Genomic DNA, 22,164 nt, shown 5'->3' with positions numbered 1-22,164 from the left:
CAATTGACAATTAACGATAATGAAAACGAATTTAACAAAATCAAACAAAAATTAATCGGGGAAAGACTAAAAATCCAAATACATTAATATAACAATTTAGCACATTCTCAATTAGTTGTCTCATACAGCTTTTTGAGTGGATTCGTCGTTGCTTTGCAATTTTGTGAGAAAGTTAATTCTTGTGCTGATTCCGTAACTCGAATTTTCGAGCCCTAATCAATCGTAGTCCCGCACAACCGGAGACCAAATTAAACACAAAAATCATGTCTTTCGAAGTAGATCTTATATATAACCCTTAGGGCTACATATAACATTAAATTAATAAATGTTATTAAATAATATATTATTGGATTCATGACATTGTTACTTTCATAATATAATTTTGTTACAATTTTTATTAATAGACAATTATTTATATTTATTTGCATATAGCGTTTTATGGAGAACTTCATGTGTGTGTACTACCTTTTTTTTTTTTTTTTAAAGGGCATGTTCAATTTAACTTAATTTCAGTTTAGTTCGATTCATTTCAGATCCAATTAGTTTAGTTTAGTTCCTAATTTCCTTCATTAATAATGTAATCCCCATAATTTTTTAAATATTTTATAAATGAAAATTTATTTTATTTATAATATTTATTTGTTATTTTTCATAATTTAATTTCAAAAGTTTCAAATTATTAATCTGGGTCGAAATTTATTTGAACAAATTATTTTATGCACCTTTATTCTACAATTTATGTCCAATCACACAAGCCTAACCCATTTGTAATCGACCCATTATTTTTATGAGGCTCAATATTCTTATTTACCCTACAATTCCCAAAAAATTTCCCACACAAAAAGGTTAGTCTTATTTTCTTTCTCCTTAGTTTTATTAATTTGTGTAATTATAATTATTGATTATGGGTTTTGATTTTATTGTTTGAAATTAATTTAATTAGTATCAAATTGTATTTTGATGATTAAACTTTATAATTTCAGATTTTATAAGTGTCATAATTTTCAGATTTTGTAAATTTTATAACCTAGGGTTTTTAATTGTTGAAAATCATGATTTTAGGGTTTTTATGAACAATTGATTTAGGGCTTTTATAGTAATGATGTTTTGAAATTTTGGTGATTATAAGTACTAATTAGTTTAACTTAATTCCAGATTGTTTTGAACACTTAAATTCGTGTTTTTATTTTAAGATTTCCGTTCATTAATATCAATCCCGTTTTAATCCCGATCAGGTTCTGAACTCATCCAATTTTGACAAAAAAAGTAGTGTTTTCCATGTGGAAAAAAGTAGTGAGTACCACCCTCTCGTGGCCAAATTCAGCCTCTAAATATGATTTTCGGGCAGTTTTTGATTTTAACGAAGTTTTTTTATACTTAAAATATTATCCTTGAGTTTGATTAATAAAATTAATTATGTTTAAATTTAATTAAGCATAAATATATTTTTTTATTGAAGTTTTAAGTGCTGGAAATAGTTCCTAAGTACTACTTTTGATGTTTTATAAAGAGGGTTTAATCACCCATTAAAAAGGGAGATTATTAGAGGTTTTTAAATAATTTTAAGATTTTTATTAAACTTTAAACTTGTTGTAATTTCATTTATAAGAGTGTATTTAAAGGTTTTTATGAAGAAAATTTAAAGAACTATATACAAGCCTTTAATTTTAACTAAAGGGAGGGTTTTAAAGTGTTGTTTGATTTGGATTTTGAAGGTTTTAAAGTAAGTTAGTGTTGCTGTAAATTTGATTGATTGAGTATTGATTGAGATGTTATTGTTTGGTTTAGGAGAGGAGTTTATTGAAGGTGATTTCTAGTTTTTAAGTGGCCAACCGAATTGTTTACACGAGGTACGTACATGTCTACTTCGTTATAAGTAGTATCATGTTTAGGTACCAAAAGGAAAGAACTTAGTTTCATGATTAGGGAACACTTGGATGGAAATTGTTTGGTTACACATTGATTTAATTCATGTGCTTATGTTTATGAGATATGTTTTGGTGAATTGATTATGTTTGTATGGAATTATGGATGCAAACATGTTGAATTATATTGGATTAATTATTTGTATGGAATGTCGATACAAACATATTTTATTGGATTGGTTTGTTAACCACATTTGGATTATTAAAGGATTGGAATTGAATGGTTTAAGTGGAATGAATTTATTAATTATTCCACAAGGTTGTTATTTATTTTATTTATTACTCAATCATGACTTGTTATTATGTTGAGTAAAGGTGGATTAAGCCGAAATGGCTAGGTGGGTTGACTATGTTCAACAATTTTGAATAATTTGGAAGTTTAATGGAATTAAAGGTCAATTTGGAATGTGATCACCATTGTCCTAAATAAGATTAAAAATAAATTGATGTATGATTTTTATGTATGGTCTATTTGATTGAGTCGGCTATTAATTAAAATTGTAATCACGTAAAGTGAAACATGGATGAGCAATAAAACTCTGGAAAGCGTGCACTTCTAGAGTATTGACAATTATGGGTCGGGGTACACGGTGGTAGCCCGTGGCTTTCCGAGGCTTGTTTGATCAACATGTCCTCTTTTCTTTTGGTATTTACATTTTATTTTACAATGAAAGTTAGATGGGATCCTAGACTAACTTTGTGAGAATGGAGTCGCGCTCATTCTTGCATCGCGCTAAACTTTTATTTTAAATGGTCATTTGGGACCAAAATGATTTGGTGGATTGGACAACCTCGTCTATTGCTTACTCCAAACTAAATTAATTAAATTAAGTATAAAAAATCAAGTGTTTGGAATTTATTAGCAAGTATGTTGAGTCGTTTGAATTGTTTAAGTGTAGAGTCTTGATTAATGAATTCGAGTTGTATATTTATTTACTTTAACTAGTTGAGCATGCTAGATTTTGTGCGTTGTAGCTTGTATGTACTCAGCTTTGCTGATTGCGTGCTTTTGTGTGTTTTCTTTTGGTCATGGCCTTCGCCCTTCAATGACCCTGTGATGATCCAATTATTACACTTGTATTATTGGGGAGCAGTATTGCACAGGTTATCTTGATGATGTGAAGTTCGGGGATTTGACATACGCATTGTCAAGGGATTGGTGTGATTGAGAGTATTCGTTCTTTGTGTTAAACTTATTTATGTTTTACTATTCTAATTATGTTTTGGGATTTTGATTATTGGTTTTTAAATAAGGGTCTTTATGGTTCCAATTTGTAAGCTTTGACTTATTGGTTTTCTAAATTATATTATTTTAAGATTTAAGTTGGATTTCCGCTGCAATACTTTGATAAAGCCTTAACGTTTTAACACATGGCGATAACATGCCAATGGTTCTCCTCTATTTTTATTTAAAGTAAGTGGTTTAAAAAGGGAGAATTATTGGGGTGTTACAAATAAACAATTCATTTTAGCTCTATTCTGTTCAGCTCTAATCAGTTCAGTTCAGTAAATCAGAACATGCCCTAAATCTAACTATAACAGAGTACATGGCAATACCAATTTACAATAGAGATAATTAACATTTCTCAAGAAAAATAACCTATAAGTAACATCCCGTGTATCAAACAACCCAAAAGTATTTGTGTTAGGTGCAACGTGACAACATTGCAGCACATTACCAACTATAATTAAGTTGAATATTTTACTCAAAGGGTGAACCAGATGAAACACACAAAAAAAGAAAAAAAAATATTAATCATGTTTATGTATGCTTCATATTAAACTCAACTTAAATAAATCTACCCTTTAACTCAGTCATCATTTGAGCCATAAACTAGTATTGGTGCTGAAACTAAAGTCACATGAACAGGCTAATCCGCTAATGTTTTGTTTGCCTCAGCTAGTTGGCTCCCTAACTTAAATTTCTTGAAAGTTGATAAGTGTTCAAAATATTATTGGGCCAAACCCAACCCAACCCAACCCAACCCAACCAAGCTCAACCCAACTTCAACAGTCCAACCTCTTTAATTTCATTTCAGAAATGTCAAATCTTTTTCACAACGGATCAAAATTTCAAAAAAATTCAAACCCAAAACTTTTTAAATATTGCACATTACCGCTCTCGTTGGTTTTATACCCTCAACTATTTCCGTTTTTTCTTTTCTTGGTTATTTTCAATTTTTAAAAATTTCTAAAACTCACACTTCAAGACTGTGTCAGTAGTACACTATAATACTGTTAAAAAATAACCCACAAATTAAAATAAATCAAATTAATTAAAATAAATTGTTTCAAAAAAAATTAATTAAAATAAATAAATAATAATAAAAAATAAAAACGTTTGAAATTTGAAAAAATTCCAGTCTCCCTCTTCTCTTTCACTTATACCCGCGCTCCTTCCTCCTTAAACCTCTTCCCATTTTTCCCCATTTTTTCTCTCTCCTAACAAACCCTTCTCTTTCTCTCTCTTCTCACTCATTTTTGGGAGCAACCCAGATCTTAATTCTTTCAAATGTAAGCTCCTTTTCCCTCTAATTTTTCTGGGTTTCATTCATTTTAGTCTATAGTTTTTGAATTTTTCTGGGTTTTGTTTGATTTCTTTGTGTTGAGCTAACTGAATTGGGTGGTTGAACTTTAATTGAGTAATCTGTTTGTAATTGAATTGGGTTTTTACTTATCGATTTTAAGTAATTGAGCTGTCAGATGTAGTATATTTAATAGAATTTTTCTGGGTCATTGAATTTTTGTTCCGATTTGATGTAATTGAGCTCTACAATGTTAGATTTCACTGTAAATTATCTTAATTTGCTCAGAAATTTCTGGGTTTTGGGTTTTATTGTTGTTTACAAGATTTCAAATTTGCCCATCTGATTTTGTTGTTGTATCTTTCTTGATTAATCGGTAAATGTAGGATCTTTAAGAAGTTTAATTTGTGGTGATTTAATTCAATTTGCTCACTAATTGTTTGTTAAATGTTCCCAGAGAACAAAATAAATGGAGTCATTGCCAGATGCCATTGTTCAATACATATTGTCTCACCTAAACAATGCCAAAGATGTGACATCTTGTATTTCAGTCTCAAAGAGATGGAAAGAGTCTATGCCATTCATTCGAAGCCTGTACTTTCCTCGAAACGTTTTCGATACGTCCTCGATGAGAGATTGTGACGATACCAACCCTGATGAAATCATATTGAAAATTGTAATGATGGTAGTCCAATTAGAGGAGCTTGTTGTATACTGTCCTTTCTCTAGTTCAGGGCTTGCAGCTTGGCTCAATGTAGCTAATAAGTCCCTTAGACATCTCGAGCTTCGAATGGATAGCATTTCGGAACATCAAATTAGTCCAGAGGCTTCAATGAGTAAACTAGATTGTATAGGTATTGCAAAGAATTTAGAGTCTTTAAGATTGTGGGGTGTGATGATGACCCAATCACCTAAATGGGAGACTTTCCATTATCTTCGAAATCTTGAAATTGTTGGGGCAAGAATGGAGGATCATACATTGGTAGATGCACTTCAATTGTGTCCTAATTTGAATCGATTATTGCTCCTTGGTTGTGAGGGAATTCGATCTGTTTCGATTAATATGAAAGAGTTAGAGGAGTGTAAATTGGACTTCTATGGTGCTGGAAACAATTCCCTCACCATTTCTTGTCCAAAATTAATCAGCCTTGAGATTCAAGGGTGTGGTTGGATGAGGGTTCGGGACACTCAATGCCTTCGAAATCTTTCGATTTCCAACAGTGGAGGTAAATTCCTGCTATGATCACTTTTCTAATCAGACTGTTTTGAGGGTTTCCAATTTTTCTGTTGAACTGACAGTTTTCAATCTTGTAATGTGTATTGGCAGGAAAAGTTTACCTGGTTGATTTTAGCAAACTCGTGGCACTCGAAACCTTGTCTTTGAGGGGTGTTCAATGGTGTTGGGATGCCATAAGCAAGATGCTTCAATGGGCTTCTGAAGTGAAGTATCTTTACATGAAGGTTGAATTTACTGGTGACTTTGAAAACCTTCTGCCCTTCCCTGAGATTGATTTTGTCGAGTTCTTTAATGCTCATCCAAAGCTCCAAAAGTTTGATATCCATGGAGCTATGTTTGCTGCATTATGTCAGAAAAATAGCTTGAAAAATGTGAGTGGAACTATAGCATAGCATAACCTTATTATAGTATATACATTGGAATTAGTCTTGGATGTTCTGCAGTAGTCTTACAGCTCTTACTTGAGGTGTGACGCCTGTCTTTTATTGGTTGCAGGTTGATTCGAAGTTTTCAATTCCATGTTTGGAAGAGATTGTACTAACTGTAAGATCACCATTAAATGCTGAACAGAAAATGAGTACTCTTGAGTCATTTGTGAAGTATGCGCGAAACCTTAAGAAGATGGTAATAAAGATTCTTCAGATGAAGAGTAGCCATAGCAGCACAGACGATTTCTTTGAGGATATCTGTAGGTTTAAATACATGAATCGAAAAATTGTTAGAATAGAATAACAAGGAAGAAGTGATTTCTCTTCCTCTCTTTCCCTTTCCCTTTACGTGGAATTCCCACATCATTTGTTGTTTCATGTAGAACTTCTCATCAATTTTAACTGATAAACTGTATCCTCATCATTTTTAACAGATAAATGTATCAATTTCTTTTCATTTGAACTGTTTATGTTGTGTAGATGTTCTGAATTTGAAGTCTTGGCTACTACACTTTCAGTTTGGAACTATATGTATTTTGACAAGATTTGATCATAAGACGCCTTGAAACTATCTTTAAGATATGATAGTATCGTTTATGCAAGTACATTGATTGAGGAGAGCTCTATTAGGGGTAGATCAAGATCGAATTGGTACAAGTTAGTTTGACGGTCGTGACTTGTGAGTAGTTGTGGCTCTGCCTCTTTGATGGCTTCGGCCACTTCAGCTATCTAGCAAGTTTATAATGAAAATTCGGAGGTCAAAAACATCAAGCAAGCAACTTAAACAAATATAATAAATCAGAAAACTAATAATCCATACCACCAAAGAGTTTAGCTTCTCATTTCTTCTCTTGTAGCTATATATAGTGAATGTTTAGAGCAAAAATTAAGTGAAAGTTTAAGGGCAGACAACTAATATCACATACCTAACTGTTTGTAAAGTATGGAGTATCCTTTTTTAGTGAACAATTGTTGGCTATCTCCTAATGCCTTGATGATCATGTTTCTATCGTAAAAGACTTACAACTAATCTCCTAATGCCTTGATGATCATGTTTCTATCGTAAAAGACTTACAACTAGTCTAAGCATAAACTTTAACTCTTGAAATTTCAGGGGAAGGGGAATCCTTGTCTGAAGAGCAGAATTGAGCCCTTCATTTAGTGTATTTGTTTAGAGGATGAAAGTAACAAGGGTGTCACAACTCACAAGTCACAACATATTTGCTCTCCTAAAACAATTGTGATTATTCACACGATTGTAACGCCTATTTTCTGTTTCAAGTTTGTGGCAGATTGCATGTTGTATTTGAACACAGTGCTCAAGATATGATCAACTCATGTAAATACAGTGATTAACAAGATAGTATAAATGAATACTCAGAATTAGCTTTTCTTTAATACTCTTAAAACTTTTGTCAATAATCTTATTTTGGTTAGAATTATTGACATTAAAAGCTAAATTTAATTCAATTTCTTTAATTAATGCCCCAACTTTTTTTTAAAAGTAAATTAATGCCCTAACTCCTGGTACAATAAAAATAAAAATAAAAATGAAGGCGTGAGGCTTTCTCTAATAATTGATGTTAATCTTATTTTATACTTCGTACATTGATTGCTTTTGTATGCTTTAAGAAAAACAACATAATTGATCTATGAAATCAGAAACAAATTACTATTGCAAAAATATACCTTGCATATAAATGTAAATAATTTATAGAATTAATTTCATTAGAATAAGAAAAATGTTTACATCTAAGAAACACAAATTCTGCAAAAGAAAAAAAAAAAAAAATATTCCAAAAGCCTTGTAAATTTAGAGAAACTATAAATTATTTCCTCTTAATTAGGCCCTCTTTTCCGGGTAATTTTCTTAACCACAATTTCATATATCTCTTGCCTGAACCTGATTTATCCTCAATTATTTCAAAACCCTCAAAACCACCAAACACCAAAAGTCCACCTTCCCACTCCTTCATCACCTCATCCTCTTCATGAGGCACCAGCTTCATAGGCGGCAAAGCCTGTTTTGGACCCCGAACACCGGCTAAGTCAGCCACAAAGTCTCCAAATCGAACCGTGAAGTCTAATGGAATAAGGCTTTCAACATAGTTAAATACACTAAAATTAACCTTCTTGTAGTCCAAAATATTGACCCAACCGGGCAAACCCGAAATTCTGATCCCTTTAACCTTTCCATCATTCAATGAACGGAGAACAAAATTAAGTAACAAAACATCAGGAGTCAATAGCATGCCTCCATTACCTACAATAGACGCGAAATTTGCATCAATTCCTTTTCTTTTTAGGGCAACAATGTTTGTTCCTGCATCTTTTTTAACCCATTTAGAGTTAAAATACACCCATAATTCCAAGGAACAATCTCCATAATCTTTGAAGCTTATGATCCCTAAGCTCTCCCCTACATTAGCAAGCTTAGATTTTGATGGCACCCCATAAGGAGGCGAGGGAATAAGTCTAAACTGCTCGTGTTCAACATCGAAACACACGATGTTTTCCTCACCCGGCGCCCTCTTTCCAATCCAATAAATAGAGCCATTAAGAAATACACCTTGTGTTCGGAAAGGGTAAGAGTAAGGAAAAGATGATGATATCTTTCTCCAAGAACACGAGTCGAATGAAAACTCATCCGGGGTTTTAATAATTAGAACCCTAGACTCAACATTGTACAACTTGTTATCATCTTTACTGATAGTGCCGAAAATATTCAAGATCTTGAAAACGTTAGAAGAAGAATCAAACCCAAAAGAGTAAGAACAAAAGGGCTTATGAAAATAAGAATTTAGAGTGGTATTTTTGTAATTATTAGGGCAAGGAGGGATACTTCTGACTTTTCTTGTACTAGGGTTACAAACAAATACATTCTTGCCATTAAAGAAACACACTAAACCCTTTACAGGGCTAAGAAAGTTACACTTTGACATAGGACCTTCGGTTCCGGTTCCAATTCCGATTCCGATTCTGGGTAAGGTAAGATGATGGACAGCACGGCCTCCGAAGAGGCCGACCGAGTAAAGGTAATGCCTAGATCCATCAGAGTTGGAGAAAGTGATAAGGATACGAGAACTACTGCTCCCTCCAACCCCGAGCCGGGTTTCGGCACGGGATAGGTGGGAATAAGCAAAGAAAGGGTTATCAATGACGGAAAGCCATGTTTTGGAGACAGATCTGAATTGTAAAAGGGATTTGACAGGAAGAGAGGTGAGGATAATAGGCTCAACTTCAACAGGAAGAGAGTTAGGGTTTTGGGCAGAGTTTTTAGGGAGGGATTTGATTAGGGTTTTGGTGGGTTTTTTGGATTTTGTCATTCTAAACGAATGTAAAGAATGGTGAATGTGAGGAGTGTTGAGGTTGAGTTTTTATAGATTTTGGGAGGGTTGAGGTTTCTTTTCCTTGGTCTCCAAGGAGTTTTAGACTTTTAGTACGAGTATAGGTTTTCTTTCTGAATTTTATTTATTTATTTATTTATTTATTTATTTATTTTTTATTATTTTTTTTTATATATATAAGATACTAATTACTTTTTCTTTTGCTTGGTCTCCAAGGAGAATAAGTACGATTAGATTTTTTTTAAAAATAATTACTCTTTCTTAACCCTAGTATTTTTTTGTTCAAAAAAAAAAAAAACTAATATTTTTTGTTCAGAAAAGGAAAGGAAAATAAAAGAGTAATAAAGCCCACCAATGTATTGCGTCCGAATATTAAATTAAAAGTTATGTTTTAAATATATTAAGTAAAAAAGTTAATGATAATTTTTTTTTAAAAAAAAATGATATATGTTTTAAATTTATTTAAAATAAATTAATTCCACTTTATATTCAATAATAAGTAAAAAAAATTTAAGACATTTTTTAGACAAAATTTATCACAGTACTTCGTAGTATGTATTTATATACTTCGTATAAATGTTGATGAATATATTCCTATGGTAAGATGGTAATATATATAATAATATAAATGTCTCATAACTTAACTTAACCTTTAAGTCAAACAGGTGTACTAGTGTACTACCATCAATATTGTAAAGGAAAAATTCACATAAATAAGCCAAACTATGAGAGGTCTTCTCATATTAATCCAAACTATGAGTTATTATTGTATAATCTAAACTTTAATTTGAGTCTTCTTTTATCAATAACATAATACTAAAGGTGAATCTAACATGACACTTGTCATGTTCTGATTAAAAAATTTTCCGCCATTTTTAACTTTCCTTTCTTTTTACAAATCTTCGTGAATATTAATTTATATATATTAGAATAGAATATTTATCCTTCAATTTGGCAACTATATTATATACAAAGTATATTCTATATGTATTCAATGATAACAAATTAATAATATTCTAACCTATCTTTCATTATTTTATAATAAGTATTTTTTTTCTAAAATAAACAAACATATAATATATTACAATAATAATGTACTACTCCATATCATTTTGTATCACATTTTTTTTTCCTCCAACCTGGTTGGACTCTTTAACTTTTATTACGAAGTATATATTTGTTGATTTATTTATAATAATAACACTACAATTCAATAAATAAAAATAAAAAACAAAAAATAAAAAACCTTGATTATTAATTATAAAAAAAAGTCAATTAAATTTGTATAAAACATTATATCGGTCAAAGTAAGCTATAAAACATTGTGCCGGTCAAAACATGCCAACAAAATTGGGACGTTGAGGTATGTACATTATACGTGTTCCTCTAAAAAAAAGTACATTCTACGGGTTATAATTAACATAAAATTTAATTCTTATGTAAAATCCTATAATTATTAAATTTGTGTTTTTTTTTTTAAAAAATGTTTAATGATCAATAACTTTTGACATCGATATAATATTAAACTCAAGTTTTGTTTTGCTTTTATTTTATTTTATTTTTTATTATTATTATTATTATTATTATTATTATTATTATTATTATTATTATTATTATTATTATTATTAAAGAAATTCAAGTATCTATTTCAAGTTTTTGTTAAATTAATATTGTAATTAAAAATTAGGTAAAGTAAAAAACCGTGCATTGCACGGTACTTAAACTAGTTTATTACTGTGCAGGGCACAGGACTTAAATTAGGTAAAGTAAATTTTAGGAATTAAAATAGAAATCCTCCCCAGTGGAGTCGCCAAAAACTGTAGGGAATATTTCAAGCGTTAATCCCCAGCTTGAACCCCACTGTGATCATACACTAAAGTACGGTGGCGTCCAAAGGGAAAGAAGATAGAGCAAAAGAGTCGCCAACAAGTTTTTTAGGAACTTGTAAACCGTTCACGAGGTGAATGTTACACCCCTTAACGATCCAAGAAATCGTCAACTCCATAAGGTCTTGAACCAAATAGGGTTCAGGGATGAAGGTACAAATCCAACCTAAAAGAGATTGAACCTGCCCTAATAATAAGCCTCTACTTTATTCTGAGCGTATTCATGTGCGCTTTCTGACTAACATGCAATCAATAGGTTTACCCTAAACCTGTTTAACTATGTTGGTTGAATTTAATGCACAAATAAATCTATTATTGACGATCACTTGAATTTTAATCAAATTAACCCTAACAAGATTATTAATTATCTTATTAAGCATGATTACAAGTACCAATTCCCTTTAAACATGCATATAAGGTGTGATCAAGCAATGACAATAAATATATCAAGCAACATAATAATAATAATAATAATAATAATAATAATAATAATAATAATAATAATAATAATAATAATAATCAAAATCAAAATCAAAATCAAAATCAAAATCAAAATCAAAATCAAAATCAAATAATAATTGAAATAATCATGATCATATTAAAGCACAATAATAGCAAGTTTCTAGGCATGATACTAACAAGATTAATAACAAACCCTAGCATGTCACTAAACATTAAAAATCAAAGCTTTAGCCCTAACATGATACTAACAATCATAAATATTAGGAAGAACATAGGAAGCATCATACTTTTAATCATACTTAATATTAAAGTTACCCTAGACATGATACTAGGAATTTATAATAACAACCTAAGCATGATTTCTATATCATAAAATCAATAAAACAATTAAAGTACTTACTTGGATGCCTCGTATCTCTTTCTTATAACAAAATACACACGTTAGTAACTTCAAGGAAAATAATAAACAAAACAATTAAATTAAATAATTGAAAGAGAGATTTGGGACCAAACCCTTAGAAATTAAAACCTTTCACGTCTAGGGCGAAGGCAACTTCGAACAATGCTAGGTGTATCTAAGTCTTGCGAATGCGAAATTTTGTATTTGAAAAAAAGGCTAGTTTAGAAAAGAGAGAGAGAAGGAGAGAGAGAAATCAAGAAAATCTTGATGAGAGTTGGTGAATCAAAACGGGGTTTTTAGGAAACTATTTATAGAGAAAATCAACCAAAAAGATAAAACATCAAAAACAGAGTTTTGACGCAGAAAGCCAGATCCAAAACGCTGACCTTAGCGCCAGACGCTAAGGCTAGCGCTAGGCGCCAAGCGCCAAGCGTAGCATCAGGCGCTACAGCTGGCGTTTGGCGCTGACTCAGAAATTCACGCGTTTTCTTAAAATCCGATAGAAATTGCCATACAGGAGGATACAATCGTATTTTCCTCAAAAACGTTCTTTGATTCTGATCAAAACTCTAAAAAGTCAACAAAAGTCAATTTATCAATGCTAATTCAATTAGGAATGAAAAGAACCTTTTAGAAAATCTAGAAGACTAAAACCATTCCTAATTGCATTATGAATGATAAATCCATATTAGGCCCTCCTCTAGATCATTGGGCCGCATATAAGGCTCAAACCAGGCACAGTTCAGTAATTTGGCCATAACTTCCTCAATATTCATCGAAATTGGGCTTATAATATATTGTTGGAAAGCTCTTTTCAAGCCCTATCCAACTACACTACTTTTGGACCCATATCATGGGTCAAACAAACTGGATTGACTGTTTTCTTAAAATACGTTTTCAAAAATAGAGAGAAGAGAAAAGAAATTAAAACTTTCCGCAACACTAAACTTTCCACACTTTCACTTCATTTGACGTGAAAGGTACTCATCACTGGGTTTGGTTTTGGGGAGACACAAATGGGTGTCTACAGAAGCCCCCACTTTGACTGAGTTTGGAGAAACGCAAGTTTCGAAAACAAAAGTCAAAGTATCGATAGGGACGGAGAATGATTCAGAACGTTCTGCGATCCTAAATCATTCTTGTAACGCTGATGCCTGCAAAACTAGCGTTAGTTAAACAGATAAAAGAGTTAAGAAACGCGTATCTTGCACCGTCGAGCACACGTCTCTAGAGGTAACCGATTTGTTGTGACGATCTTCCGCAAGCTAGAGAATACCGCCTGAAGACTGCTACGCCTGTAACTGCCTCCAATTTCCGCCGTGATAGTCTTCGAAAAGATCACTGCTTGTTGATTCTTAATGGTGCTATGCCAGTATGTCGGCGCTTTTCTGCTTGTGAACCAATATGTTGGTGCTTTTGCTGTGATGACAATCCTCTTTTCTTTGGGAATAGTTGCCAACACAACTCTTGTGATTTATGACAATCCGATTTAGGGAAAGTTGTCAATGCTTCGTAACAATCTATCCTTGGAAATGTTTCCACGATGAAGCGACAATCCGTATCTCGGAAAATTTGCCAAAATCCATTTTTTGGGAAAAGTTGCTAATGCTTCGTAACAATCTGTCATAAGAATTTTGCTACGATCGACAATCCACATCTTGGAATATAACTCTTGAAAGCAATCCACCTTGGAAATTTGTCAATGCTATGCGACAATCCTTTTAGGAAAATATTGCCACAATTGACAATCCGCGTCTTGGAACATTTGCAAAAAAAGAGTCGACCGACAATCCACTTCGGGAAAATTTGCCACTTACTGAAATGAATGACAATCCACGTTGAGGAACCTTTGACGATATTTATGATGAATAGAGACCTACAACAATCCTTTGGGAAATTTTGCCATAGGGAACTGGGTGTATGACAATCCAATCTCGAAAAACTTGCCAAAGATCAATGAATGTATGACAATCCAAACTTGGAAAAACTTTCCAAACAAAGAAGGAGCACGACAATCCACGCTTGGAAACTTTGCCAAAGATGACAATCCAATCATCGAAAAATTGTCGTTGAAGAAGATGCACAACAATCCATAATTGGAAATATTGTCGTTTAAGAAGAATGCGCGACAATCCGTATTTGGAAATATTGTCGTTTAAGTGCTTGCTTTTAAACCGTTACGTTGGTGCTTGTAATGAGCCAGTGTTTTAGGCACTTAAGCTAAGTGAGACGTTTTTTTGTCAGGTCAATCACTTACTACAATTGTAATCGAGCCGACTACTAATCATGTCAATTTGCTTATAGGGGCTAACTGGCGTACCAAGGAACCCGAAATTGTTGTATGAGGTCGAAATAACCATTCTGAGAGGCTTCGAGCTCTGTCGCTGCTGAAATATCTCTGGCGTCAAGAATTGGCTCTGTCGCCAGACGCTGGGATCTAGAGTCGGGCGCTGAACTCTGTTGCCAAACACCAGATGTTGTTTCCAGACGACATCCTTGTCGTGTGGTGCTGGAGTCAGGTCTTCCCTATTGTAGGGAATAGATTTCAAGCTTTAATCCCACTAGCTTGAACCCCACTGTGATCATACACTAAAGTACGATGGCGTCCAAAAAGGAAGGAGATAGAGAAAAAGAGTCGCCAACAAGTTTTGGGAACTTGTAAACCGTTCATACGATGAATGTTACACCCCTTAATGATCCAAGAGATCGTCAACTCCATAAGGTCTCGAACCAAATAAGGGTTTGGGGATGAAGGTACAAATCCAACCTAAAAGAGGTTGAACCTGCCCTAATAATAGGCCTCCACTTTATTCTGATCGTATTCATGTGCGCTTTTTAATTAACATGCAATTGTAGACACCCATTTGTGTCTCCAAAAAACCAAACCCAGTGATGAGTACCTTGCATGTCGAATCATAATCGAATGAAGTGAAAGTGTGGAAAGTCTAGTTTTGCGGAAAGTTTTATTTCTTTTCTCTTTTCTCTGTTTTTGAAAACTTATTTTAAGAAAACAGCCAATCCAGTTTGGTTGGTCCATGATATGGGTCCAATAATAATGTAGTTGGATGGGGTTTGCAAAGACCTTTCCAACGATATATTATAAGCCCAATTCCGATAAATATTGAGGAAGTTATGGCCAATTTACTAAACTGGGCCCGGTTTCAGCTTTATATACGGCCCAATGATTTAGGGGAGGGCCTAATATGATTTATCATTCCTAATGCAATTAGGAATGGTTTTAGTCTTCTAGATTCTTCTAGAAGGTTCTTTTCATTCCTAATTCAATTAGCATTGATAAATTGACTTTTGTTGACTTTTCAGAGTTTTAATCAAAATCAAATAGCATTTTCGAGGAAATTATATGATTTTATCCTCCCGTACGGCAAACTTATCTGATTTTCGAAAACGCGTTAAAATTAGGCTTGACGCCTGGAACCAGGCTTGGCGCTAGCCATTGGCGCCTGGCGCCAGCTAGCCAGGGTTGGCGTCAGCTCTGTTTTTTATGCGTCAGACTCTGTTTTGTTTAAATATCTTTTTTGCTGATTTTCTCTATAAATATCGTATTAAAAACTCTGTTTTCATTCACCAATTCTCTACATTCATTCATCATCAATTCTCATCTACATTCATCTACAATCAGTTTTAATTAGCATTCATCAACTCTTTCTTTCTTTCTCTAAACTTTGTTTTTCATACAAAATTCCGCATTCACAAGATCTAGAAACACCTAGTCATATTCGAAGTTTCCTTCGCCCTAGACGTGAAAGGTTTTAATTTCTGAGGATTTGGTCCCAAATCTCTATTTCAATTATTTAATTTGATTGTTGATTATTATTTTCCTTGAAGTTACTAACGTGTGTATTTTGTTATTAGAAAGAGGTACGAGGCATCAAAGTAAGTACTTTAATTGATTAATTGATGTTATGATCATGTTTATATTGTTATTATGATATTCCTAGTATCATGTCTAGGGTATTTTAAATATTAATTATGATTCCTGCGATGCTTCCTATGTTCTTCCTAATATTTATGATTGTTAGTATCATGTTAGGGTTAAAGATTTGATTTTTATTGCTTAGTGACATGCTAGGGTTTGTTATTAATCTTGTTAGTATCATGCCTAGGATCTTGCTATTATTATCATGCTTTAATATTAACATGAACATGATTATGATTATAATTGTTATAATTCATGATTATTATTATTATTTATTATTATTATTATTATTATTATTATTATTATTATTATTATTATTATTATTATTATTATTATTATTTTATGATTATGATTTATTTTCATGATTTATTATTTATTATGTTTCTTGATTATATTTATTTTTATTGCTTGATCACGCCTTTTATTGCATGTTTAAAGGGAATTTTGTACTTGTAATCACGCTTAATAAGATAATTAATAATCTTGTTAGGTTTAATATGATTATAATTTCAAGTGATCGCCAATAATAGTTTATTTGTGCATTAATATTCAACCCATATAGATAAACAGGTTTAGGGTTAATCCTATTGATTGCATGTTAATTAAAAAGCGCACATGAATACGATCTGAATAAAGTAGAGGCCTATTATTAGGGCAGGTTCAATCTCTTTTAGGTTGGATTTGTACCATCATCCCCGAACCCTTATTTGGTTCTAGACCTTATGGAGTTGACGATCTCTTGGATCGTTAAGGGGTGTAACCTTCACCTCGTGAACGGTTTACAAGTTCCTAAAAAACTTGTTGGCGACTCTTTTGCTCTATCTTCTTCCCTTTTAGACGCCACCGTACTTTAGTGTATGATCACACTGGGGTTCAAGGTAGTGGGATTTAAAGCTTGAAATTATTCCCTACAGTTTTTGGCGACTCCACTGGGGAGGATTTCTAATTTAATTCCTGAATTTGTTTCGGCAATGATTTAGAATGAGTGGATGAGACTCGAAAAGTTCTAAGTATTTCATGTGCGTAATTTTGATTAACATTATTGTCATATGCATAAAAAAGATCTCATTGGAAAGACCATCTGTAATGAGTTAAAAACATAGGATTTTACACGTAGAAAATTTGAGAAATATCTTTCACAACTAGGACTGAAATAACACCGCGCAAAACTGGAAAATTTTATCGAGCACAGAAAGCTGCTGAGGCATGTGGGAAGTAGCGTCAAGGGACAGAGCATTGGCGCCAGTATTTTAACGGTAGCGCCAGACGCCAACCTTGGCGCCAGGCGCTACAGTTAAAAGCTGGCGCTAGTCTCTGTTTGCCGGCGCCAATTTCCCCCAATACCGAGCCAGAAATATGCGTTCTAATTTCGATCGGTTTTTCGTATTGTTTGCTCGATCCTACTTCCTGATTGAATTTTTTCTCACTTTTCTGAAACCCATATGTGTTCTACATATGGACATAACCCTCTGGGAATTCATGCTCCATCTACCCGATTGAACGCTCCGTGCAACAAAGGGTACATCCGAGAATGTTGAATTCACCAAACCATGGAAGCGAGTTTTTTCTAGCTCGGCTTTAAGGTTGGTGACGGTCCCCTCCAGCTCGTCAACCTTCTTTTGGGCCGCCTCTAGCTGAGCCCGAACAGCGGCGGTCGCCTGCGCCTGATAATAAAGAAGATCAATGGTCAGTACTTCATTTTGGGCAATTTGAAACATTGCCTTATCACAGCTGGAGGCGGCCATAGCCTTTGCGGCCTTTACCTCTTTGTTTTTCCGATCAATCGGCTTGCGAAGGCTGTTGACTCGGAGCAGGGCCTAAGTACAAAGAAAAACAGGCGTCAGTTTCCAATCAAAAGAGTTAACAGGCGTCCTGGAACCCAAAAGCTCAAAAAGGTGCTAAGTATACCTCAGCTAGGACCCCTGAAATTCCATCGAGGTCAAGGGTGCCGGCACCCTTGACCGCCTCCCTGTCAGATGGAGGAACTACTTTAACCATAGACTTGGCTACCTCAACCAAGTCTACTCCCTGGGGGCCGGCTGCATTAAGCGAAAGGAAAAAACAAGTTAGATCTAATCAAGAAGGAAGCAAGGGTGAGTTTTTACAAGCAAGTGTCCATACATCTAGGCGGCCCCGCCTGGGTTTTTGAAGAAGTGGCCGGCTGCTTCTCAGCCGCCACTGTTTTCCTGGAAGACCCAGGAGAGCTTGCAACAGTCGTCCTCCGGGCCTTGGGGTCCGGCTGTTGCGAGGAAGAAGCCCTTGGAGTGCCAGACTGAAAACAAAAAGAGTGAGAATATGCATAAGGCAACTAAAAGGAGAAGAGTTTTCAAAGCTTACCAAGGGTGCCTCCTTGCTGGGGGAGTCGGCATACGACTGCTTCATTAGCGAGACCCGCAGCATGGCCGCCGCAGTCTTAGATGCTGTTATTTTACTCATGGCGTCGGCTGAAAGAAATAAACAGCAAAGTTAGTAAAATCCCAAGTAAACAAGGCGTGAAAAAACAGAGTATTCGTCAGGCCGGCTACCTCTAGAGCACCGACTGCCAAGGCCACAGGCGGCCAAGAAGTACTCGTCATAGAGCCACTTGAAGCTCGGGACGCAGTTTAGGGGTACTTGCTCTCGTACCCCTGAAGTAGAGTTCACCCTAGTCTCTACTTTGAAGAGTCCTTTGTCTAGGATCTCTTTTTTAGCCTTTGGGGGAACAGGCGGCATGCTGCGGCCGCCTGCGAGAAGAGGCGGATCCCTGTTCCACTTGTTAAAACGTTTGTTCAGCTCCGTGTCTGAACTCTCGATAATAAGGAAGGTGTTCCGCCAATCCTTCCATTTGTTTGCCTTACCTCTCGTCATGAGGTAACCCCTATGGCTTGTTAATTGATACCAGCCGGTACCTCCCGACTTAGGGGTCCGGCTGAGATAGTTCATGTGGGCGAAAGCCTCAAAACTTGGCTCCACCCCGTTCAGTTCGCACCCGGCCACATAGCCGAGTACGTTTACCCAAGAGTTGGGGGCTAACTGCCATAACCCCAGATCATACCCATCTAAAATCCGCTGAACAGCCGGATGTAATGGGAAGCGCAGTCCAGCTTTGATGGCCGCCACATAGCAGCCAAAGCAGCCGTCACCATAGCTGGTACCAGCCGGCCAGACGACAGTATCTTCTGGATCCGGCACAAACAGTAAATACTCCGGGCCCATTTTGTGGTTAGCAATAAAGCTCGCCACGTTGTCTCGCATGGTTGCAATCCGGCCCCGGGGTACCCTGCAGTAGTAGGGGGCGTTTTCCTCTCTGTAAGAGGCGGACGGCTCTGCCCAATTATCCCCCTTCTCCACTGCATGAGAACTTCTCGCCTCTTGTAGGCGGCTATGTTTTTCTTCTGAGCCAGAAGAACTATGGTCAGAAGAGCTGGATTCGGACTCGTCCCCTGACGAGTCCGAAGAGGACGACTCCTCCCCTCTCCTAGAGGGGCCCGCCTCCTCTCCCTTAGAAGGAGCAGAAGGAAAATTAGACATGTCCACGGTAAGATGGGAAGGGAACACCTTGGTCCCTCTCTCAGAACTATCAGCTTGACAGTCGCCTCGTTCTACATCTGGCGCCTGGTCAGATGTTTCACTAAGGAGCACCCTTTGGGAGGAGCCGTCTGAGTTTGATATCATAGCAGTCTTTTTTGTTCTGGCCATCACGTTCTGCATAGACATAGATACAGTCGGACTTTGTATAAAGGGCAAAGATGGGTCCAGAAAAGGGCAGGCGGCACTCCTAGTCCTAGATTCAGCCGTCCCCGGTGACCGGCTGATCACTAACTTAGGGCGTGTCGTGTGCTTCCATGGTGCCATTTCAAAAAATAAAAAGAAAATTAAGAGTAAGAGAACTAAGTTACCTGAACGAGTGACGGTTGATGAAGTCCTGAAAGTTCGGGTCAGTCGGCTTGTCAGAACAGGCGGTAGGCAGAAAAAGTCCGAAATGTCAGAGCAAGTTCAGGGGTCCGAATGTTCTCGCAAAAGTTCTCAAATGTGAAAATGACCGAAGTCAGCACTTCCTTTTATAGGCAAAATGAGAAGGCGAAGGGTCGCTTCCAAATTCAAAATTTGGGCGGGAAAATCTCTTGGCCGTCTGCAAGGTGACACCTGTAACGGGCCGTCGCCTGTCACCGTGCGACACCTGTCACAGGCGACACGTGACCAGTCGCGTGCCACCTGTGAGGGGCAAATGATTAGGGGATTTTTATCCACCAATCACTGTCTGACAAGTGGACCAACCTGGTTCCGCCACGTGTCCTTCACGAAGGCCAACAGGAACTTGCCACGTGTCAATCACAGATACGTCCTCCACGGACCACTTAAGACACGCCACGTGTCCACCCATGCCAAATGGGACAACCGGCCATCAAGGCCCAATTCAGTCTAGAGGCCCGATCAGCCCTAGGTTTACCTTAAACCTAGAGAGTTGCACGCTTCCCAAGGCTATAAATAATTGATTAATCCTCATTAATCAAGAGACCGAATAATTAAGAGATCAAGCAGAGAAGAACAGACTTATTAAATCGGCTAATCTCGCTAACAACGCAGATTACCAACACTAAGCACTCTCACCTAGAGAGATCTCATTACTTTAATTTCTGTATTGATTACACCTTAATCGGGTACTAACTTGACCGTTGGAGGCGGAGCTCTCAGGAGTCTCCGTTATTTTGCAGGTACAGGCGTCCGGTTCCAGTCTCGGAATTGTAACTCTCCCGCAGGACATCAGAAAACCCCGAAACAGTATTCCCTTGGACGTGGAATATTATCAAAGCGGAGGAGGATCGTTTCAGGCGAAGCAATCTTCTATATTGGAAGCAGTTACGGGCGTAGCAGTTTTCAAGCGGGATGGCATTCTCTAGCTTGTAGAAGGTCATCAAAACAATCGGTTACTTTCAGAGACGTGTGCTCGACGGTGCAAGATACACGTTTCTTAACTCTTTTATCTGTTTAACTAATGCTAGTTTTGCAGGTATCGGCGTTGCTAGAATGGTTTAGGATCGCAGAACGTTCTGAATCATTCTCCATCCCTATCGCTACTTTGGCTTTCGTTTTCGAAACTTGCGTTTCTCCAAACTTAGTCAAAGTGGGGGCTTCTGTAGACACCCATTTGTGTCTCCCAAAAACCAAACCCAGTGATGAGTACCTTGCATGTCGAATCATAATCGAATGAAGTGAAAGTGTGGAAAGTCTAGTTTTGCGGAAAATTTTATTTCTTTTCTCTTCTCTCTGTTTTTGAAAACTTATTTTAAGAAAACAGCCAATCCAGTTTGTTTGGTCCAAGATATGGGTCCAATAATAATGTAGTTGGATGGGGTTTGCAAAGACCTTTCCAACGATATATTATAAGCCCAATTTCGATAAATATTGAGGAAGTTATGGCCAATTTACCAAACTGGGTCTGGTTTGAGCTTTATATACGGCCCAATGATCTAGGGGAGGGCCTAATATGATTTATCATTCCTAATGCAATTAGGAATGGTTTTAGTCTTCTAGATTCTTCTAGAAGGTTCTTTTCATTCCTAATTCAATTAGCATTGATAAATTGACTTTTGTTGACTTTTCAGAGTTTTAATCAAAATCAAATAGCATTTTCGAGGAAATTATATGATTTTATCCTCCCGTACGACAAACTTATCTGATTTTCGAAAACGCGTTAAAATTAGGCTTGGCGCCTTACCCCAGGCCTTGGCGCCTGGAACCAGGCTTGGTGTCTGGCGCTAGTGTTGGTGCCTGGCGCCAGCTAGCCAGGGTTGGCGTCAGCTCTGTTTTTTATGCGTCAGACTCTGTTTTGTTTAATTATCTTTTTGGCTGATTTTCTCTATAAATATCGTATTAAAAACTCTGCTTTCATTCACCAATTCTCTACATTCATTCATCATCAATTCTCATCTACATTCATCTACAATCAGTTTTAATTAGCATTCATCAACTCTTTCTTTCTTTCTCTAAACTTTGTTTTTCATACAAAATTCCGCATTCACAAGATCTAGAAACAC

At 35.8% G+C, this 22,164-nt stretch overlaps 2 protein-coding genes across 2 annotated transcripts; one reads left to right on the top strand and one right to left on the bottom strand.

Annotated features, from left to right (window-relative positions):
* Positions 1-4,338: 4,338 nt before the first annotated feature.
* Positions 4,339-7,250, top strand: LOC110720577 (F-box protein At1g10780-like). The gene is made up of 4 exons (XM_021899623.1): positions 4,339-4,439; positions 4,908-5,676; positions 5,778-6,058; positions 6,183-7,250. Exons 2-4 carry the CDS (start codon positions 4,920-4,922, stop codon positions 6,417-6,419), a joined length of 1,275 nt encoding a protein of 424 aa, XP_021755315.1. The 5' UTR covers positions 4,339-4,439; positions 4,908-4,919; the 3' UTR covers positions 6,420-7,250.
* Positions 7,251-7,944: 694 nt separating this feature from the next.
* LOC110736510 (putative F-box protein At3g10790) lies at positions 7,945-9,441 on the bottom strand. The gene has a single exon (XM_021916774.1). The coding sequence runs from the start codon at positions 9,439-9,441 to the stop codon at positions 7,945-7,947; it is 1,497 nt and encodes a 498-aa protein (XP_021772466.1).
* Between the last annotated feature and the right edge of the window lie 12,723 nt (positions 9,442-22,164).

This window comes from Chenopodium quinoa, unplaced genomic scaffold (genome assembly GCF_001683475.1).
Source record: "Chenopodium quinoa cultivar QQ74 unplaced genomic scaffold, ASM168347v1, whole genome shotgun sequence".
Classification (NCBI taxonomy): Eukaryota; Viridiplantae; Streptophyta; class Magnoliopsida; order Caryophyllales; family Amaranthaceae; genus Chenopodium; species Chenopodium quinoa.
The sequence above is the reverse complement of the archived record's forward strand: the minus strand, read 5'-3'. Positions and strand labels throughout refer to the sequence as shown.